The 18,959-nt window shown below is 40.6% G+C and overlaps 1 protein-coding gene across 1 annotated transcript; it reads left to right on the forward strand.

Annotated features, from left to right (window-relative positions):
* The first annotated feature begins 5,434 nt into the window (after positions 1 to 5,434).
* bhlha9 (basic helix-loop-helix family, member a9) lies at positions 5,435 to 6,310 on the forward strand. The gene has a single exon (XM_069725479.1). The coding sequence runs from the start codon at positions 5,435 to 5,437 to the stop codon at positions 6,308 to 6,310; it is 876 nt and encodes a 291-aa protein (XP_069581580.1).
* The last annotated feature ends 12,649 nt before the right edge of the window (positions 6,311 to 18,959 follow it).

The following is an 18,959-nucleotide window of genomic DNA, read 5'->3' on the forward strand; positions in this document are numbered from 1 at the left end:
GTCTGACTCTTAGTCTCTCTCACCCAAACTGGAAAGCAGAGAAACAGATTGTATTGTTGTTGTTTATCTCCCACCTGGTCCTTATTCAGAGTTTCTAACTGAATTCTGACTTTTGTACAGATTTAGTGCTGAGTTCAGATAAAGTGATGATAGTGGGAGACTTTAACATTCATGTTGACGTGGACAACGACAGCCTCAGTTCTACTTTCAGCTCATTATTAGATTCTATAGGCTTTTATCAGGATGTAAATAAACCCCGTCACCGTGGTAACCACACCCTCCATCTGGTTCTGTCGGATGGGATGGAAACTGAAAATGTAATAGTATTTCCTCCAAACCCTGTTTTGTCGGACCACTTCTTATTAACATCTGAAGTTACAATAATGGACGACACAGCATGTGGGAATAAATCCCACTACAGTAGATGTCTGTCAGATGATGCCGTGGCCAAGTTTAAGGAAGCAGTTACATGTTTATCCTCTTCGATGCCGTGTGTTAAAGCAGTGGAAGACATCTACGTTGATCTTAGTCCCACACAAGTGGATCATCTGGTAGAAAACACTGCAGTATCTCTGCTACAACTCTAGATGATGTCGCCCCTCTGAAGAAGAGAGTCATGAACCAGAGGACGTTGTCTCCATGGTACAACTCAGAACTACGCTCTGCTAGGCAGCGACTAGAAAGATGGAAAGGAAATGGAGTTCCACTAATTTAGAAGAATTTCACCTGCCTGGAAGGAGAGTCTAATATTATATAAGAAAGCTCTTCGTAAGGCCAGGACTTTATATTATTCATCATTAATAGAGGACAACAAGAACAACCCCAGGTTTCTTTTCATCACTGTAGCAGGCTGACAAAGAGTCCCAGTTCTGTTGAGTCCTCTATTCCTTCAGCTCTCAGCAGTAATGACTTCATTAACTTCTTTACTAATAAAATTCTTACTATCAGGGAGAGAATCGGGCCGACCCTTCCTGACACCATCACTGATGTGATGTTAAGTACAGCAGCCCTGAAAGCAACTGTAGGACCAGATGTAAACTTGGAACATTTCTCTCCTGTTGATCTCTCTGAGTTAACTAGAATTATTTCTTCATCTGGATCCTCTAGCTGTCTGTTAGATCTCATCCCAACTAAACTTTTTAAGGAAGTCTTAGTACTTCCATATTAGATCAGATCAACCTATCTATTGTAACCGGCTATGTACCGCATGCTTTTAAAGTGGCTGTAATTAAACCTTTACTTAAAAAGCCGATTCTTGATCAGCTGTTTTAGGAAACTACTGACCAATTTCCAACCTGACGTTTATTTCTAAAATCCTTGAAAAAGTTGTTGCAAATCAACTTTTTTTTATAATTTATAAAGGAATGATCTGTTTGAAGATTTTCAGTCTTTAGAGTTCATCATAGCACAGAAACAGCTCTGGTGAAAGTTACTAACGACCTTTTATTAGCCTCAGATAATGGACTCGTCTCTGTACTTGTTCTTCTGGACCTCAGTGCTGCTTTTGATACGATTGATCATACGATCTTATTACAGAGATTAGAAGACGTTACGAGGATTAAAGGAACTGCATTAGACTGGTTCAAATCCTACTTGTCAGATAGATTCCAGTTTGTCCATGTCAACAATGAGTCTTCCAGACAAACAAGAGTTAGTTATGGAGTTCCACAAGGCTCAGTGTTAGGCCTAATACTTTTTACTTTGTCCATGCTTCCATTAGGAGATGTCATCAGGAAGCACTGCATCAACTTCCATTGTTATGCAGATGACACTCAGCTATATCTTTCTATAAAACCAGATGAAACTAATCAGTTAGTAAAACTTGAAGCCTGTCTAAAAGACATAAAGTCCTGGATGACCAAAAACGTCCTGCTTCTAAATTCAGACAAAACGGAAGTTATTGTATTTGGTCCTAAACACCTCAGAAACTCTTTATGTAATCACTTAGTTACTCTAGATGACGTTGTCTTGGCCTCCAGCAAAACTGTGAGGAACCTTGGAGTCATCTTTGATGAGGATTTGTCCTTTAGACACCGTATAAAGCAAATCTCCAGAACTGCCTTCTTTCATCTACGTAATATTAATAAAATCAGGAAAATCCTTCCTCAGCGTGACACAGAAAAACACATTCATGTGTTTGTTACTTCTAGACTAGATTATTGTAATTCCTTGTTGTTAGGATGTCCAAATTACTCATTAAAAACCTGCAGCTGATCCAAAATGCTGCAGCAAGAGTACTGATGGGATTTAGCAAGAGATCATATTTCTCCAGTTTTATCTTCTCTTCACTGGCTTCCTGTTAAATCAAGAATAGAATTTAAAATTCTCTTGCTGACTTACAAAGCTCTACATGACCAGGCTCCATCATATCTTAGAGATCTTATAGAACCATATAATCCTAGCAGAGCACTTCTCTCAGTACGCTGGTCTACTTGTGGTTCCTAGAGTTTCCAGAAGTAGAATGGGAGGCGGAGCTTCAGTTTTCAGGCTCCTCCCCTGTGGAACCAGCTCCCAGTTTGTGTTGGAGGGGCAGAAACCCTCTCTAGCTTTAAGATTAGACTGAAAACGTTCCTTCTTGATAAAGCCTATAGTTAGGGCTGGCTCAGGTAGACCTGAACCAACCCTTAGTTATGCTGTTATAGGCCGAGGCTGCTGGGGGACCTCGTTACATGCTGAGCTTCTTTTCTTTCCTCCTACTCTTTAACTAACTCATACCTCACCATCTTCTTCTCTCCCATAGTTTCTTCTTATTATCTGTTGTCTCCATTCAGTTCCTTCGCTCGTATAGTTTCTGTTCTTTCTTTTCCAGATGTCCCGTCATGGAGCTGCATGTCTCTGCTCTGCGCTTGTCGTCTCCACCAAAGGTTCTCCTCTTGTATCTCTATGCTGTCCTTTTCTCTCTCTGCTCTCCTCTCACCCCAACCGGTCGAGGCAGATGCTCCGCCCACCTCTGATCCTGGTTCTGTTAACAGATGCTCCGCCCACCTCTGAGCCTGGTTCTGTTAACAGATGCTCCGCCCACCTCTGATCCTGGTTCTGTTGGAGGTTTCTACCTGTTAAAGGGAGTTTTTCTTCCCTCTGTTGGAGGTTTTTCTTCTTTAAAGAATAGTTTTTTCCCTCCTAGCTTATGTGGAAATTGTTGAATTGTTGGTTTCTCTGTATAATATTGCAAAGTTCTACTGTAAGGACTTTAATGTGTTAAGTGCCATGAAATAGCCTGTGTTGTGATTTGGCACCATATAAATAAATAAAATTGAAAATTGAATTGAAGTTAAAACAGAGCTTTTCCTTCCCTCTTTTGGAGATTTCTTCCCCTTTAAAAGACAGTTTGTCCGTTCCTCTTTTGGAGGTTTCTTCCTGTCAAAAGAGAGTTTATCCTTCCCTCTGATGGATGTTTTTCCTGTTAAAAGATAGTCTTTCCTGCCTTCTGTTGGAGGTTTTGTCTGTTAATAGAGAGTTTTTCCTTCCCTCTTTTGGAGATTTCTTCCCGTTAAAAGGGAGTTTTTCCTTCCATCTGTTGGCGGTTTCTTCCTGTTAAAAGAGAGTTTTTCCTTCCTTCTGTTGAAGGTTTCTTCCTGTTGAAAGACTTTTTATTCTTCCTTCTTTTGGCGATTTCTTTCCGTTAAAAGACAGTTTGTCCGTTCCTCTTTTGGAAGTTTCTTCCATTTAAAAGGGAGTTTTTCCTTCCATCTGTTGGAGGTTTCTTCTTTTAAAATAGAGCTTATCTTTCCGTCTGTTGGCAGTTTCTTCCTGTTAAAAGGCAGTTTTTCCTCCTAGTTTATGTAGGAATTGTTGGGTTTCTCTGTTGTAACGATGTTGTAAAGTTCTTTTGTAAGAACTTTAACGTGTTATGCCTATGAAACATATAAATAAAATACTAATTAATTAAATTAAATTAAAACTCTAACGTTTCCAGATATTTTCAGGTGCATTCATGTTGCACTAACTGCAAATCAGGATTTATTGAAACATTTGCATCCATACAGAGAACATCGAAACCACAGTCTGAGCTCCTGGTCTCAACAATGTCTTGACCAAACCTTTCCATCTCAGATCAGTCGTTGCTTGCAGAGCTGGAACGGTGGTCTGTAATTGTTTTAAAGTTTGGCGTCTCAGAGCCGCAACACACAATAAAAAGAAGAGAGCAGGAAGGAAGCAATGCTCCTCAACGACCCCCCAGTTCAGTGTCTGGGGGCCGACTCTTTACTTACCTGACCTGTTGCACTTGGCCAGGAGCCCATAGCCCTTTCACTGTCCACTACAATATCTGAGCCAGAGATCCTTCACCGTGTTTCTGTATCTTGCAGGCGTTTGTTTAAAAAAACGACCGATCTGATTGCACTACTGGGTAATTAATAAAAACAATGTAAAGTATTTCAGCCTTGCAACAGACAGTGACATTTCCATCAAAACTCCACCTTCACAAGCAGAAGACTGTGAAAGATCGATAGCCAGGGCCAGTAGCAATTGCAGGTTCTAATTGCAAAATATTTGCCCTTTTTTTTTTTGTCTCTCTGAAGTATAGGGCTCGCTCTGCTCTTGTCCTCAGGTGCTGCCCGGGCCTGATTTATGGGAACGGGTTTCATGGAAGCTCCTCTAAATTACATGGCCCTTAAACCTGAGCAGAGAGAGACGGAGAGATGGAGAGAGGGAGAACTAGCTAATTGCAAGGATGAATCGAAGCTACAACAGATAAGAAGGTTCCTCTGTTCCCAGACCTGACAAAAGGGGAAATGCGGATAACTGATTAGGCCGCTTGGATAAATGTGCAATTTGTCACGAACGTCCATGAGACTAATATTTATGAAACAGCTAATTAAATGAATATATCCCTTCATTAGTAATTACTGTGTTGAGAAAGAATTCAATCCGAGTGTGTTGTTGTTTGTAAAAGAAGAAACGGACCAAGTTCCGATTACAGAAGAGTGAAAAACGCTTCTATACAATCCTCTACATTAAAGGAAGTTTGAGGTTTATTGCTATTTTCTAATACTTAGTATGTTTTGTTTTGTTTCCTACTGACGTAAAGTGTTGAAACTCTTCTGTAAGATCCTGTGAGGGAGAGTCGGAGGAGGAGGAGGAGGAGGAGGAGGAGGAGGAGGTGACAGTGCCATTTGCCTGGAGGGCACCTATAAACCTGGAGAGGGAGAGAGAGTGCACCATTCCTCACAGGTGACTGTACCATGTGACTTCAGGTTCTTTAAAAAGCAGACCAACCTGTCTTGTTGAGGTACAAGTAATCACAAGGCAGCGGAGGAGTCAGAGGAGGAGGATACCTGGGCTGTCGGAGCAGCAACAAATACCGACAGCCCCACAATACAAGCCGTGGCGCTCTGAGGGAGCGCGTTGAGGAGCACAGCTCACCAAACAACACTCTTCACATCTTGAAGGAAGACCTGAATCCAACTCGCTCGGTGTCCACATCATTGACACAATGAGCTGCAGCAGCGTTGCAGGTTCAGAGTTCTCGGAGGAAGAGCTGGAGCTGGGCGTGCTGGGCCAAGAAGAAGAAGACGAGGGAAGTCCCAAGACGTCTTTCCAGGACAGTGAGAGTTCAACTAGCAGCCCTGGTGACCCCGAGGAAGGCCAGACCAAGAAGCGCAACCGACCTGTCCGCTCAAAAGCCCGAAGAATGGCTGCTAACGTCCGTGAGCGGAAACGCATTTTGGACTACAACCAGGCCTTCAACGCCCTCCGGGTCGCTCTCAACCATGACCTCAGCGGCAAACGTCTGTCCAAGATCGCCACGCTACAGCGGGCCATCAACCGCATCTCTGCTCTCTCAGTGTTCCTGAGCTCGAATCCCCCCAGCAAGCCCTGCACCCACCGGGAGTGCAACCGGTCGTCTGCGGGCCCGACAGCGATGGCAGCATCTCGACTGGAGCAGACCCGGGTGGCGATTCCTCATCTGGAGCATCAGGGCTACGTCCCCTGGCATGCATCCATCTCTCACCAGATGCAGCCGCAACAAGGGCCTCTGGTGCACCGGCTGTCCACGAAGCCTCACGTCTACATGGATAACGCCGTGTCCTCGTGTCCGCCGTCACCACACTACCCTTGTTACCCCACTGACGGACAAATTTATGCCTCACACGGACACTGCGGCAGCGCCCACGACCACCCGATCAGCCCGCTGCGCTACTCCCAGGTGGGTGAGGGGGTGGGCTACCAGTCGGGCGTGTGGGCCTCCTGCACTCAGGGATACATGGACTCTTTCGTAGAGCCATCCACCACTTTGGGGCTTCCGTGGCAGGTGAGCTACCTGCAGGAGCCGGAGCACAGCCTCCCTCTGTGCTCTGACGTCCTGTAACATCCACCACCACTATGAACCCTGAAGACTGAAGAGCACCAGAACACTGACACAACCATCTCAGGGAGGAAACTCTTATTATGTATGCAGTATTACAGTCACACTGGTATTGTAGAGCAGAGCCATTTAAATTTAACACACAATGTCAATCTAGACTGCAGAATGTTGTACATATTGTATTTGATCTTGTATTTCAACATATTAAATGTAAAGAATATTTTGTTTATCTGCTGTAAATAATTCATCTTATTGGCCTTTTGCAAACTGTGCAGAATTATTGTAAAATATGGTGCATTACTACATGTAAGACCAGGAATACAAAAGACGTTATGTAATGCTTCATACAGTTTGCAGAAAGTGCATCTTAAGAAAATGTAACAAAGTTCTTGTACCAAAGGGCATCTTTTGTATTTAATGTATTTATTCTCCATGTTGTATAAAAACGACGAGCTGTTTTGAAAGTTGTCAAAAGTTTGTACATCACTTTCTAAACTTGAGGATAAAATTTTCTGCTTCTATGTTTCTGGTTACACCTCCTTTTATAACAAAACATGTTTCTCTGTGCGTTTCTCAGGACTTCCATAGAACACAACACTGGCATGCATGTGCACGTGTGCATGCCTGCCTGTGTGTGTGTGTGTGTGTGTGTGTGTGTGTGTGTGTGTGTGTGTGTGTGTGTGTGTGTGTGTGTGTGTGTGTGTGTGTGTGTGTGTGTGTGTGTGTGTGTGTGTTTGATTATAGCCTAAGGTTGGTAGCCTCCACCACTCGGAGTCTGAGATGACAGAGGTCCTTCACTCAGTTGAGAAATGTCCTTACAAGTCCATTCTTGTCATTTTTGTGGGAGAGGAGAAGTCAAGGTGTTATTTACACGCAGCAAAATAAAAGCACGAGTAGACAGCGTGAAGGACAACACTGACAGTGTTGTCTTTTCTGTAGGAACCAAAAAACTGATCAGCAATGCACGAGTATAAAAAGTGCATGTAGTGCCTTCTGCACACTTTGTTTTCTGTATGTTTCTATATGTCTATATTCTCTGCACCACCAACAGGGAGATTATTACTCCTCAGAGGTCAGCTGGTGTTTTTGTGATCAAGAAGAGTGAATCCTAACCACAACCCATCCTCCCGACCAAACCAGCTCGTGCTAGTCAGCAGCAGCTTTCCCTCCCCTGCTGAGGAGCATGTCATGGAAAACAGCTTTAATATCAGACTATGGGACGGAGCCCACCGACAGATTTATGTGGGTTCAGGAAGGAAGAGTGTGCCCCGTCATCAGCCGTGAAATCCCCTGTTGGGCTGCGCTGGCCTGCAGGTGGAACTGGGTGTGTTCGGGTTTTTTTGAACGTCCTGGAGGTCTCCCAGCGAGAGCCTGGAGACGCTGCTGAAAAGTTTTGGCCCTGGGAGAACTACTGCAGGCTGAGTGGAGAAATAAGTGGTGTGGAACAACAACAATTAGCAGGCAGGAAGGAAAGGGAATATGGACAAAGAGATGAATGGAGAGGAGGAGTGAAATAATAGGAGGAGGAGGAGGATATAGGTGGTGAGAAAAAGAAGAGCTTCTACACAGACGTGAATCACTGGAAAACCTTGAGTCACCAGTGAGAGACCAGAGCGGTTGACAGGCCTCAGTGACGGCACGTCTCTTCCTCCACCCTTTTTGGCACAAACGCAGATCTCCACTCACTGCAGTGCCAGTTTATCTACTCATCTGCGTCCTCAAGAGACTCCAGAGTGAAAGTGGACTGATAGTACCGCAGTTCTTCTGAGACTGTGGTTGTTTTCTAACGCCAGTCTGTTTTACCGGGAAAATCACAGAAACTCGCTCTCTGCACAGCAGGCTGATCAAAGTGAAGAAAGACGGGACTTTCGTTCCTTTACAGAGGAATGAAAGTCAGAATGGCTGCATTGAAAAGATTTGACTGCCTAATTATTAAATTATTGATTTAATGAAAATCAACGACTATAAAACTATTTCATCAGACATGCATCTCAAAAAAAGTGATTTTAGCACAGTTTACATTTGATGCTGTTACAGTGAATATCGGGATAATTCATCAAACACTCGATCAAAAGACTTTAATCGACATATTTACATGTATCAGAAATCTTCAAACATGAGGATTTACTGCTTTTTGTTAACTTTGTTGTTGAAAGTAAACTAAATATCGGTCAGGTTTATTTAAACTGTATGAAACTTGGACGGAGACCAGGTTTGTAGGACAAACAGTTAACTAAATAATCAAGAAAATAAGTGGCAGATTAACGGATAATGAAAGCAATAATTAGCTGGAGGCCCACTGTGACATGTACAAGTATTAGTTTGTGCAGAAGTATTTTTTTCTGACTGATTTTTCAAAACAAAGAGAAAAATGCAGTTTCGTCAAACATCGTACAGAAAAGTGTTTCAACATTTCATGTTGACTTGTGACTCACCTGAGGATTTACCTCACTTCTCCAACATGCGAGCTTGTCAGTGATGCATCTTTTCTTCAGACTGCTCCGCCTCCTCGACACCCTCTGCTGCCGAGCTGATGGAGGAGAAAACAAGCAAACATGAGAGAAATGATGCCAAGACACGGGGCGTGTTTCAGCTCAAGGGTGAGGAAGTGAAGGTGCCAGAGGACAAGATGCGACAGAGATTTTGTTTGTTACCACGTCATGTACAAACAAACACGTTACACCTGACTTATTACTTCCTGTCTGACTCTGAAACACATAGCAGAATGTAGAGTTACATACACATCTGTTCTTTCACCCAATGAGGATAATGTACAAAGAGACGCTTGTTTACATTTTTTAAATAGATATTTTTAATTATTACAGATGATTTAGGATTTTGATCAGTTATTATTCCCTCGAGAGACAAAACCAGATTCAGAAAGTATAAACTTTTCCCCAGTAACCAGCACACATGTTAGACCAGCAACTAAAAGAAAAGCACTACAAGTAAATCGAATATCCTTTTATCTATCTATCTATCTATCTATCTATCTATCTATCTATCTATCTATCTATCTATCTATCTATCTATCTATCTATCTATCTATCTATCTATCTATCTATCTATCTATCTATCTATCTATCTATCTATCTATCTATCTATCTATCTATCTATCTATCTATCTATCTATCTATCTATCTATCTATCTATCTATCTATCTATCTATCTATCTATCTATCTATCTATCTATCTATCTATCTATCTATCTATCTATCTATCTATCTATCTATCTATCTATCTATCTATCTATATATGGATATAGATAGATAGATATATATATATATACACACATAAAATGGTGTACAAACACACACTGAGCTGCAGTGGGACGACAGTGAAATAGCAGCAGCTGCAGAGTCACTCTGAGTTAATTGCTGTCTTGTCTCAGATGAAACTGGAAAGTGTTCTCAGCTTTTGTTTGGTTTTGAACTGTGTTAGGAGGAAGTCTTTGAGTCTTCAAGAGACACACATGACTGCCATCCCACTGCAGCTCTGCTCTCTGGTGCTGCACAGGTCTGTCGCTCCTCTGTACTGAGTTTTACGGATGTTCACCTCATCACTGCAGTCACATGACGACCTTTCCTCATCGTTGGCTGCTTTAACTGTGTTTTACTGTTTACATGTGCTGGAGTTGTACAGCAGCGTCTGACACTCCACAGAAACTATTTCTATTTGTATTTTGCAATTTTTATTTTGTGCAAGAGGAAAAAATGGATTGTTAAAACATGTACTCTATGTATGCTACCGCCCGGTCCTGAGCTCAACTGAACACACAATTTAGCAAATCTATGCAATAATTCCACTTTTACAATGAACTTAGTTCCTCTGCGGTTTTTAAGACCAATTTCTTCACATCCATAATAATAAAAAAAAAAAAAGAAATTTGAAAACAGTCCTTTGAATGAAACTTTAACCATTAAGACATTATGAGATCTGACAAAAAAGTTGGCCCTCTATAAAATGCTTCTGAAGGTGCTTAAAAAAACATATAACTGCTGTTTTGTAACTGCAACATACGCACACACTGTGACATCATCCATCATCATACTCATATTTTCTGCTTTTATATTGGCATTAATATTTTTACTGTGGTTGTTATGCATTTTGTTGTTATTTGTTTCTATTGTTTTTATGTATCAATATTATTTCTGCATGAAACTTTGTACTTTCCATAACTGTGAACTTTTAACATTATCCAGGCGGATCTTCCTGCACGGCACAGAATTTTTTTGTCTTGCAAAATCAATTAAAGCGAATCAAATCAATGAGATCGTTCTGAATAGTATAATGGTTAAGGCACATATCATATAAGCAGGTTCGATTGGGGGCGGGGCCTGTTGTTCTCCTCCCTCTCCAGACATTTCTCATCTTCTTTGGTCAACTGTAAAATATAAACAACAAAATGAGATCACAGCATCACAACATGATTTATCTGACAGACTACAGTTGGATTTTTTTCCATGATACAGTCAGATATTCGGATCTTACTGAACTCCACTGACATGAGGCTCACAAGCTGGAACATTTTAATGTCTCTGATTGTTTGACAAACTGTTAGATAAGTAAGACAAACTTCTTCACATTTTCTAGCAGGTTTTCTTACTAATACTAAATTAAACTTTTGTTTCATCCCTTTTTCAGATGACCGTTGTTAAACAGAGAAGTCTGTTGCCCTCCTCCTCCATGAAGTCTTATCTCTCCCTTGCAAGTTGCAGCTTGTCTTATTGAATTGTTTGGATTCACAGAGCAGTGAGCAGTTTTACCACTGAACACTAGATGGAGGCAAGATGATGGAGCTCCGCTGTATGTCGAGCCAGTGAAGAAAACAAGAGCTGAAAGTCACATTACCCTGCTGTTTGTGGGCAGATGAAGACTCTGCAGCATCATGCAGTTTCTGTTTGGTGTCAGTTATTTTAGGTTTGTGTTATCATTGTTATCATTATTAGACTTTAACTAGCTGCTCTTGAAGCTCTCTTGCACTTGAACTACCGCACCTTTAAAATGCATATTGGTTATTTCATTTTTTAACTCTATTTGTGTTTAATTTGATCTGTTCTTATGCATCTAATTTCTTTTCTATATTTTTAAATGCTCCTTTATATCTGTTTTTATGTGAAACACTGCATGTCATTTCCTTGCCGTGAAACACGTTGAGCTGCATTTCTTGTGTGAAAGCTGCGTTACAAATAAGTTTATTATTATTATTATTATTACTATTGTTGTTGTTGTTGTTGTTGTTGTGTGGGCTGGACTACAAGAACATATCATGCAGACACAGTAAAATACTGTAAAACTTGTATTTTAAGTTACCTCTAAAAATTAAATGAACGGTGTTTCACCAAGAAAAAGAAATACTGTAACACTAGCAAAACTAATGCATTAGTATTAATAATAATTCAGACCAACACGTGAAGTTTTGACGAGGATAATCCCTGTCTTAGGACCACTTCTTCTTTTCAGGCCATATCTCCTGTTAACTCCTGTTAGCTCAGAAACATGTGGCCACATCACCACTGAGGACTTCACTGACCAGTCACAGCCCTCCTACTTTTAACATGTACAACGCATATGGATGGCCTGCAAACATGAAACAATAAATGATGCTTTAATAATATCAGTTTGGTCACAGCAGCTTCGTTGTGTGTAGATTTGGTAAACGGCACGTTCTCTGCAGTTTTAATGGGATCTTCCTACGATGATGATGATGATGATGATGATGATGATGATGATGATGATGATGATGATGATGATGATGATGATGATGATGATGATGATAATGACAGTCAGTCAGTCAGGTTGGAGAATCTTACTTCCCTGTAACAAGTAATATGATTGTTTGATCTGTGATCACAGTGAACACACCTCACATCTGGGTTTAAGGTCAACACATCAATCTCATGTTTGTTAGATTAAAGATGGGTAAACTAGTACTCCATTAATAAGACATCTTTCTATCCAGAAGATCACAGATCTCATGTTTCCCGAGATACCAAACATGTGAGGGAGAATTTCAGTGAAACTTGCGGTATCTGTGCCACCTGAGCACCACATAGGACATGTCACCAGTTGAGCAAAGACAGGATGAAACATAAAGTGAAAAATATGTTTTTAAGAACAAATCAAAATAACAGAAAATCTTTTAGCTTCACAAAGAATCCACAGATGAAAGCTTTCTCTTTTTTTTCCTCTTGTACAACTCCTGGTGTGATAGGTAAAATTTCAAAACATCAATAATTGGCCTCATGGTGGCGCTATTGCGACAATTCGTTCCTCCAAGTTTCACTTCTGTAGCCTTTAGATATTTTGAGATATTATTGTTTTTTAGGTATTAAAAACATCATTGATGAAAAACTCATTAATTATAAGAGAAGCTGTTTACATCCTCGTCATGCTTGACATTTTCAAAGTGCAACCACGTATGTGGAAGAAGTGATTCGTGCCCCTATTGCTGAAACTGTATGAATCTAATATACATTAATATTATAATATTTAACAATTATGAGAGGTTCGCTTGATTTGACCACATCCACATACATTTGTTAGCCCATTATGGAAAAACAATGAAGACAAGATATCTCAAATGAAACACATGATCAGTGTTCAGGGTCGTCCAGGGATACTATGCACCACCTTTGATGACGATTGGATGAAATATGTTGAATAGAAAGTCAAAAGTATATGTCGACATGATGGAAAAATATTTATGATGCAAATGGACGTTTTCACATCATTCATCCTGTTTAATCATCACAGTGCTGAACAATATATCCCTTTAATATCTGTGATATGAAACTAGATAGATAATAGACAGATAGATAGATAGATAGATAGATAGATAGATAGATAGATAGATAGATAGATAGATAGATAGATAGATAGATAGATAGATAGATAGATAGATAGATAGATAGATAGATAGATAGATAGATAGATAGATAGATAGATAGATAGATAGATAGATAGATAGATAGATAAACAATATACCACCTTCAGGTGGCGCTGCACTCTCCTGAGCTCCTCCCTGTCCCCAGACCTGAAGGCTGCTTTCTTCTGATTAAGAAGAACTTTCAGGTCACTGGTGATCCACGGCTTGTTGTTGGGGAAGCAGTGTACAGTCCGGGATGGACCTCCTCACAGTCCTGGTGGTTACAGGCTGCCTCTGTACCAGAGGAACATACCTGGGAGTCAGCAGGACCAGGTTGTGGTCTGATCTACCAAGGGGGGGAAGGGCAGTAGTACTGTATGCATCCATGGCATTAGCATACAGTAGGTCCAGAGTTTTATTGTTCTGTGTGGGGCAGTTCACATACTGGCGCAAAGTTGGCAGTACTTTATCCAGACTGGTGTGGTTAAAGATATCGTCTTAGTTACAGTATTAGTGTTGTTTTCCTGGTTTTAAAGGCTGCATTACAGAAAAGATAATGTAGCTATTCTCTTATTTGCCTTTACCCACTGAGTCAGGATATCCAAACGGAAACAGAAAGGGGAAAACCGTACATGTACATACGGTTAGAATATATAGGATGTGTCCAGTGTAAATGCTAACTAACATTGTGGCTCAGGCAATCAAAGGTGAGAGGTCATCATGTCATGTCTATCTTCAGCATCTAGAAAAGCAAAAGAAGGTGGAAGAAAAAATAAAGGAACAGATGACCCAGGCGACCTGTAATGCCTCAAACACAACTGTGCTGTTGAGCTCCAGCAGACTGTGGCAGGAGAGCACAAAGGTGACCGTCTGACAGGATGACACGTCTCCCCGTCCAGCAGACGCTGAGGTTACAGAGACGGGGATGAGCTGAGCAGAGTGGGAGGTAGTCTTCGTCCTGGGATTACAGGAGCTGGATTCACCATCGAGGTGAGGAGGTCTTGGAGTATGAATTAAAAAAATGAAGGCCATCCCTGATGTAGTTTCTGACTCTTAATTTTGTCTCAGTCCCATGACCCGCATCTTAGCCTTTTCATTAAATCCAGCCGCTCCTCATTTGCTGGTGCAGCACAAGTTCTTTATCTGAGATGGAGTAGAGGTACTGCTGTTGATATGCAGCAGGAAATAACCAGGGGCTGGAGAATTTCATTATTTTTACTATTCTGGCTGCTACAGTGTCATACACTCACACAGAGGAGAGTGTGTGTCCTGGGACTATATATATGGTTTGTAAACAACTTTTCCTCGGTTATCTTTCGTTGCTCCCCTCAGGCCGGCCGTGATTCCTCGTCAGATTCAGCTCAGAGGACGATCTGTTCCAATTAAGGCTGCATCAGAAATACAGAGAGAGAATCTGACAGAAAAACGGTGTGAAAACATCTGGGGCAGCTTTCAAATGTCCGGACAGGAGCTGCTCACATCTCTGTGTTCAGCCCTCTCAGCAGAAACAGCTTGAACTGCTCAGACTACAGAGAAGAAATGTGTTATTCATAACTGTCAGCAGTAACGGGAACAGTAAACTGACTGCAGTGTAAAAACTCGGTAGTCTGACACACAGGACGGCGACAGCTCGACACGGTGACGGAAAAATACGCGAAAATAAAAAAAATCATAAACATGCAAGTGAAGAAAACAAACAATATGACAACATATGCATAACATTTAAAACAAAAAATTACATGAAGCCTATAAGCAAGTTGAAAAACTGTAGTTTCCTTGGAAGTATCTTCTGTTCTGTAACTTAGTTCCTTTTCCTTGAAAGAAACAAAGTTTTCTCTATTTTCCAGTGTATTTTTCATTTGCAGTGAGTTTCTGTATTTGGGTTTGTTGTTTCTATTTGAGGAGTTAATTTGTGAAATACAATAATCACCATTTTTAAACAATTAAATTGAAACTGTGGAAAATAATTATTAACAGGATGTTCAGAAAACTACTAAACACCTACTTGTACTTTGTTATAGAATGATAATCACTGCAGTTTGTACTGCGTACTGCACTCCATCACCATTAAATGAAAGCTTGGGAAAAAAAAAAGATTTTAAGTTGTGTTTTTAATAAATAAAAAAATTCTGAAATGTAGATTTTTCAATTAACATGAATTTTGTACTTTTTGTTTGGTTGAGTTATTTTTACTCCATTAAAACAACCTCAGACCGATGTGACTGACACCCTCCAGGCTGCACACAGAGAGGTTTTAGCAAATTAATTAAGCAAAAGGATTTGCACGTATTTGCAATATTTTGCATTGATCTCTTTGCCCCAGCAGGAAGTTACAGTACCGGAGTACAACGTAGAAGTACTCTGAAAAACAGTGAAGTCATGACGGTTAGCATCTGTTCTGCTAGCTTTTGTAACTCAATGCACTCTGATGACATTTACTTCACACATTTGAAAACCAATCAGCATTCACTGCAGCAGTTACCATCAGAAACAAAATCATTTTAACAGGATTTTACTTTTAATTTGATTTCATTCATCTCCATAAAACTCACCAAAACATCTCGAGTCACTTTTTGAACCTTTTATAGACAATCGCTGCCGTCTGTGGAGAGTTCAGGTTTTACAGCTGTAATTCGCTTAAAGGCCTAAAGTTGAATCCATAAATGTCTGGGGCTCATTGGGATACGCTGTGGTCAGAGCCACTAAAAATATAAATGCTGAATAAACATTAAAGTGTTAAATAAACATGAGAAAATCTTGTTTGTCTGCGATGAAACTTGAAGCTCCAGTGTTGGTATCATGCTGTGGTTCGTCAGCGTCGGCCTGTGCTCCGTTCATTAGTCTCTGGTTTGTACACATCCCTGGTGGCTCCAGCTCGGTTAACTTAACTTCACTTCCACTCAGTACAAGGAGGCTGTTGAGCCTCTGACTGGACGTCATAAAGTAAATATCTAGTACGGGTTGTTCTAATATCAGAGCTACATGACTGGACCTATAATGTTGGGACTGACTTTATTTTACAGAACTTTACATCTTTAATCTTAAAAATGTTGATTATTATTATTAGTATTATAGATCCAGTTGCACTATTGTTGTTTTTGTGTGTTAGATTAATTAGTAGCAGGTACACAATTATTGCTTGGCTTACAGACACATAACACACAAACACAAAGACACACAACAGAACAAGATTTCCAGTTTCTTCTGTCTCTCCTGAAAGAAAGTCGTGATGGATGTCGTTTCTCCGTCATTGTTCAGGATCCAGAGTAGATGAGTGATGTCAGTGATGCAACCCGTTCCCTCAGTCATGCTGCAGGAGCACCGTAGCAATCTGTCAGACATCTGTCCTGTTTAAAGAATACTTGCTACCTTTGAGGAGTGTTTAATTTATGTAGCTTCATGTTCCTTTCTGTTTCAAACACACAAATACTGTATGTGTGCAGCAGGTTTTAGACTCTGCAAGGAATTTAATAACAAAACAAACTGAAGCGAACTTCAAGACAAAGCTCGTACATCTGTCGGTGCCGCTTTCCCATAATTCACTGCCACATTCACTCAAAAGTCAATACATACAAGTCATCACTGAATAGATGTTGAGATGCTGTCAGTCGCTCGCATTTCCAATAAAATACTTTAATTTGACTCAATTAATTGGAGGTTTACTGCAGTTCAACAGTTCCTCTCATCTGTCCTCTTGCCTCCCACTCTTCTCCTTTATCCAATCACAGCACACGTCAGGTCTTCTACCATTCAAATGACAAGCCATTGTCCCTCTTGCTTGTCTCACAGGCACCCACCACCACCTCAGCTCCTCCCACCACCACCTCAGCTCCTCCCACCACAGGGGACTCCTTGCAGACTCAGACCCTGTGGAGTGCTTGGCAAGGATCTGCAACTGCTATCACCAGAGTCTGCACCAAAATCTTTGCATTCATTTGTCAAAACCTTCTCTGTGAATCGTTTCATCTTGTATTCATGTGTTGAAGTCTCTTTAAACTGAAAAAAAAAATCTTGGCTCTATCAGTCTGTGATGAGTTTGCTTCCAGAGGACATTAATTCAGAATATTTTTGTGAATAAGTTGTTATGTTTTTTTATCCAATTTTTAAGTTGCAAAAGGGGGCAAAAGGTAAGACATTTCCCCAATATTTCCACTTCAGGGTGGATTCATTGGCATGCTCTGTAGCCCTTAGCCTGAAGTAGGGCAGAGAGGCTAGATCACTTCAAGTTGGTAATTTAGTTAATAGAGTGGGTCTAAATAATTGTGAAAAGTAAATTAGTCTCTTAAAAGGTTATCTGTATCCTGACACAGGGCCACCTCTCAGGAATATAAAACGACACCTTGTTAAGTGATTGGACAGGTTCCTTTCAGCAGCTATTTTCACTGCTGCACCCATAATTATTTAATTTTCTCCTCTTCTTGGAGTCCTCCTCTAATGGATTGATTTTTTCTTTTTCTTCGGGAAATTGGTTTATAAAACCACGATAAGAGTAGGAGGTGTCAGGACCGAGTCAAACCAATGGAGAGCGAGCAGAAAAGTGTAGCGTTTGAAGAAAAGTGTCGGTAAAGACGTGAAGGAGGACGCTCTGGGTGGTAAATAAGATGAAACTTGTGTTTGTGTCTTTAACAGCCTCTCCAAGCAATTACAGCATTTTGTATTTTACAGCGTCTTGTATTCCATAAGCTACCTCCAGCCATTTGTTTGAAACCAATTCATCACAGTAAAAGACAGGAAATTAACATTACTGATTGAACTTCAACATCCTGAGGTCAGATGAGGATGAAACATGAGCTCATATCATCCAGGGCAACTCTCACACGTTTCTACAACCTCATTCAAATGAGCGTCCTCTGGGAGAGATAGCAGAGGGCTCAGCTGTAATGAGAATACCACAGAAGTTGTGTCATTAGTCATAGATAAAGATACACTATGTGGCAGACTTACTTGGCCTCTGGGGCTTTACTGTATTTTTCTTTGACTGAGGTTTTCTTTTTTCCTTCTGTGCCGCTGAGACTCACAATTTAATCAATTCCCTTTACTGAGCCTGTGAAATAGAGAGAAAAGGCAATTACTGAAGGAGAAAATATGATAAGGGTAAAGAATTGAACCCTGACTGTCAAAATAAGATGGATTGGTTTTGTTCAGTTAGGTGAGTCAAACAGGCTTTATATTTACTGTGTGGTTAAGGAAAATGAAACCCAAACATCATGACGTCAGGGTGCAGCTGACATGCACTCTAAAGAGAATTAATCTGTGTGGGGCCACCGGTCAACTCAATCATCTACTAATGCAAATGCACACACAGTAGAGAAAGACAGTAGTCACTTAGACAACAATACAAACAGTCTCATAATACATTCAATATTTTAATTTAATGATAAACATCAGTAAGTGACCCATTCTTAATAACATGCTTTCAAACTGTTTTGAACCAGTTTCTTGAACAAGCCATCATCAGTCATCAATAATTAATGAATTCCACTTCATGGAATTTAATCTACCACAAACACACACATAAAAAACAGACAAGATATGTGTACCTTTACAGGAAGACTACATTATTGAGATTTTCAGAATTATTTCCTAACATTACTGCATCTATTCATAACAAGCTAACTTCAGCATTTTAGTAGCTTCCCTGCACTGACTGTTGCTCACACCTCATCAAGCTGCTTCTGGCGTTCATTAAAACAATTTAATAAATATGCTGTACTCAGGAAAAAAAAAACACTGATGAGGTAGTTGCAGCTGTGGCAGTGTCGGGGGGGGGGGGGGGGGGGGGGG

Source organism: Brachyistius frenatus, unplaced genomic scaffold (genome assembly GCF_029030835.1).
Source record: "Brachyistius frenatus isolate BFR_SWC_R1_liver_20210118 unplaced genomic scaffold, ASM2903083v1 Contig_426, whole genome shotgun sequence".
In the NCBI taxonomy this organism is placed as follows: domain Eukaryota; kingdom Metazoa; phylum Chordata; class Actinopteri; family Embiotocidae; genus Brachyistius; species Brachyistius frenatus.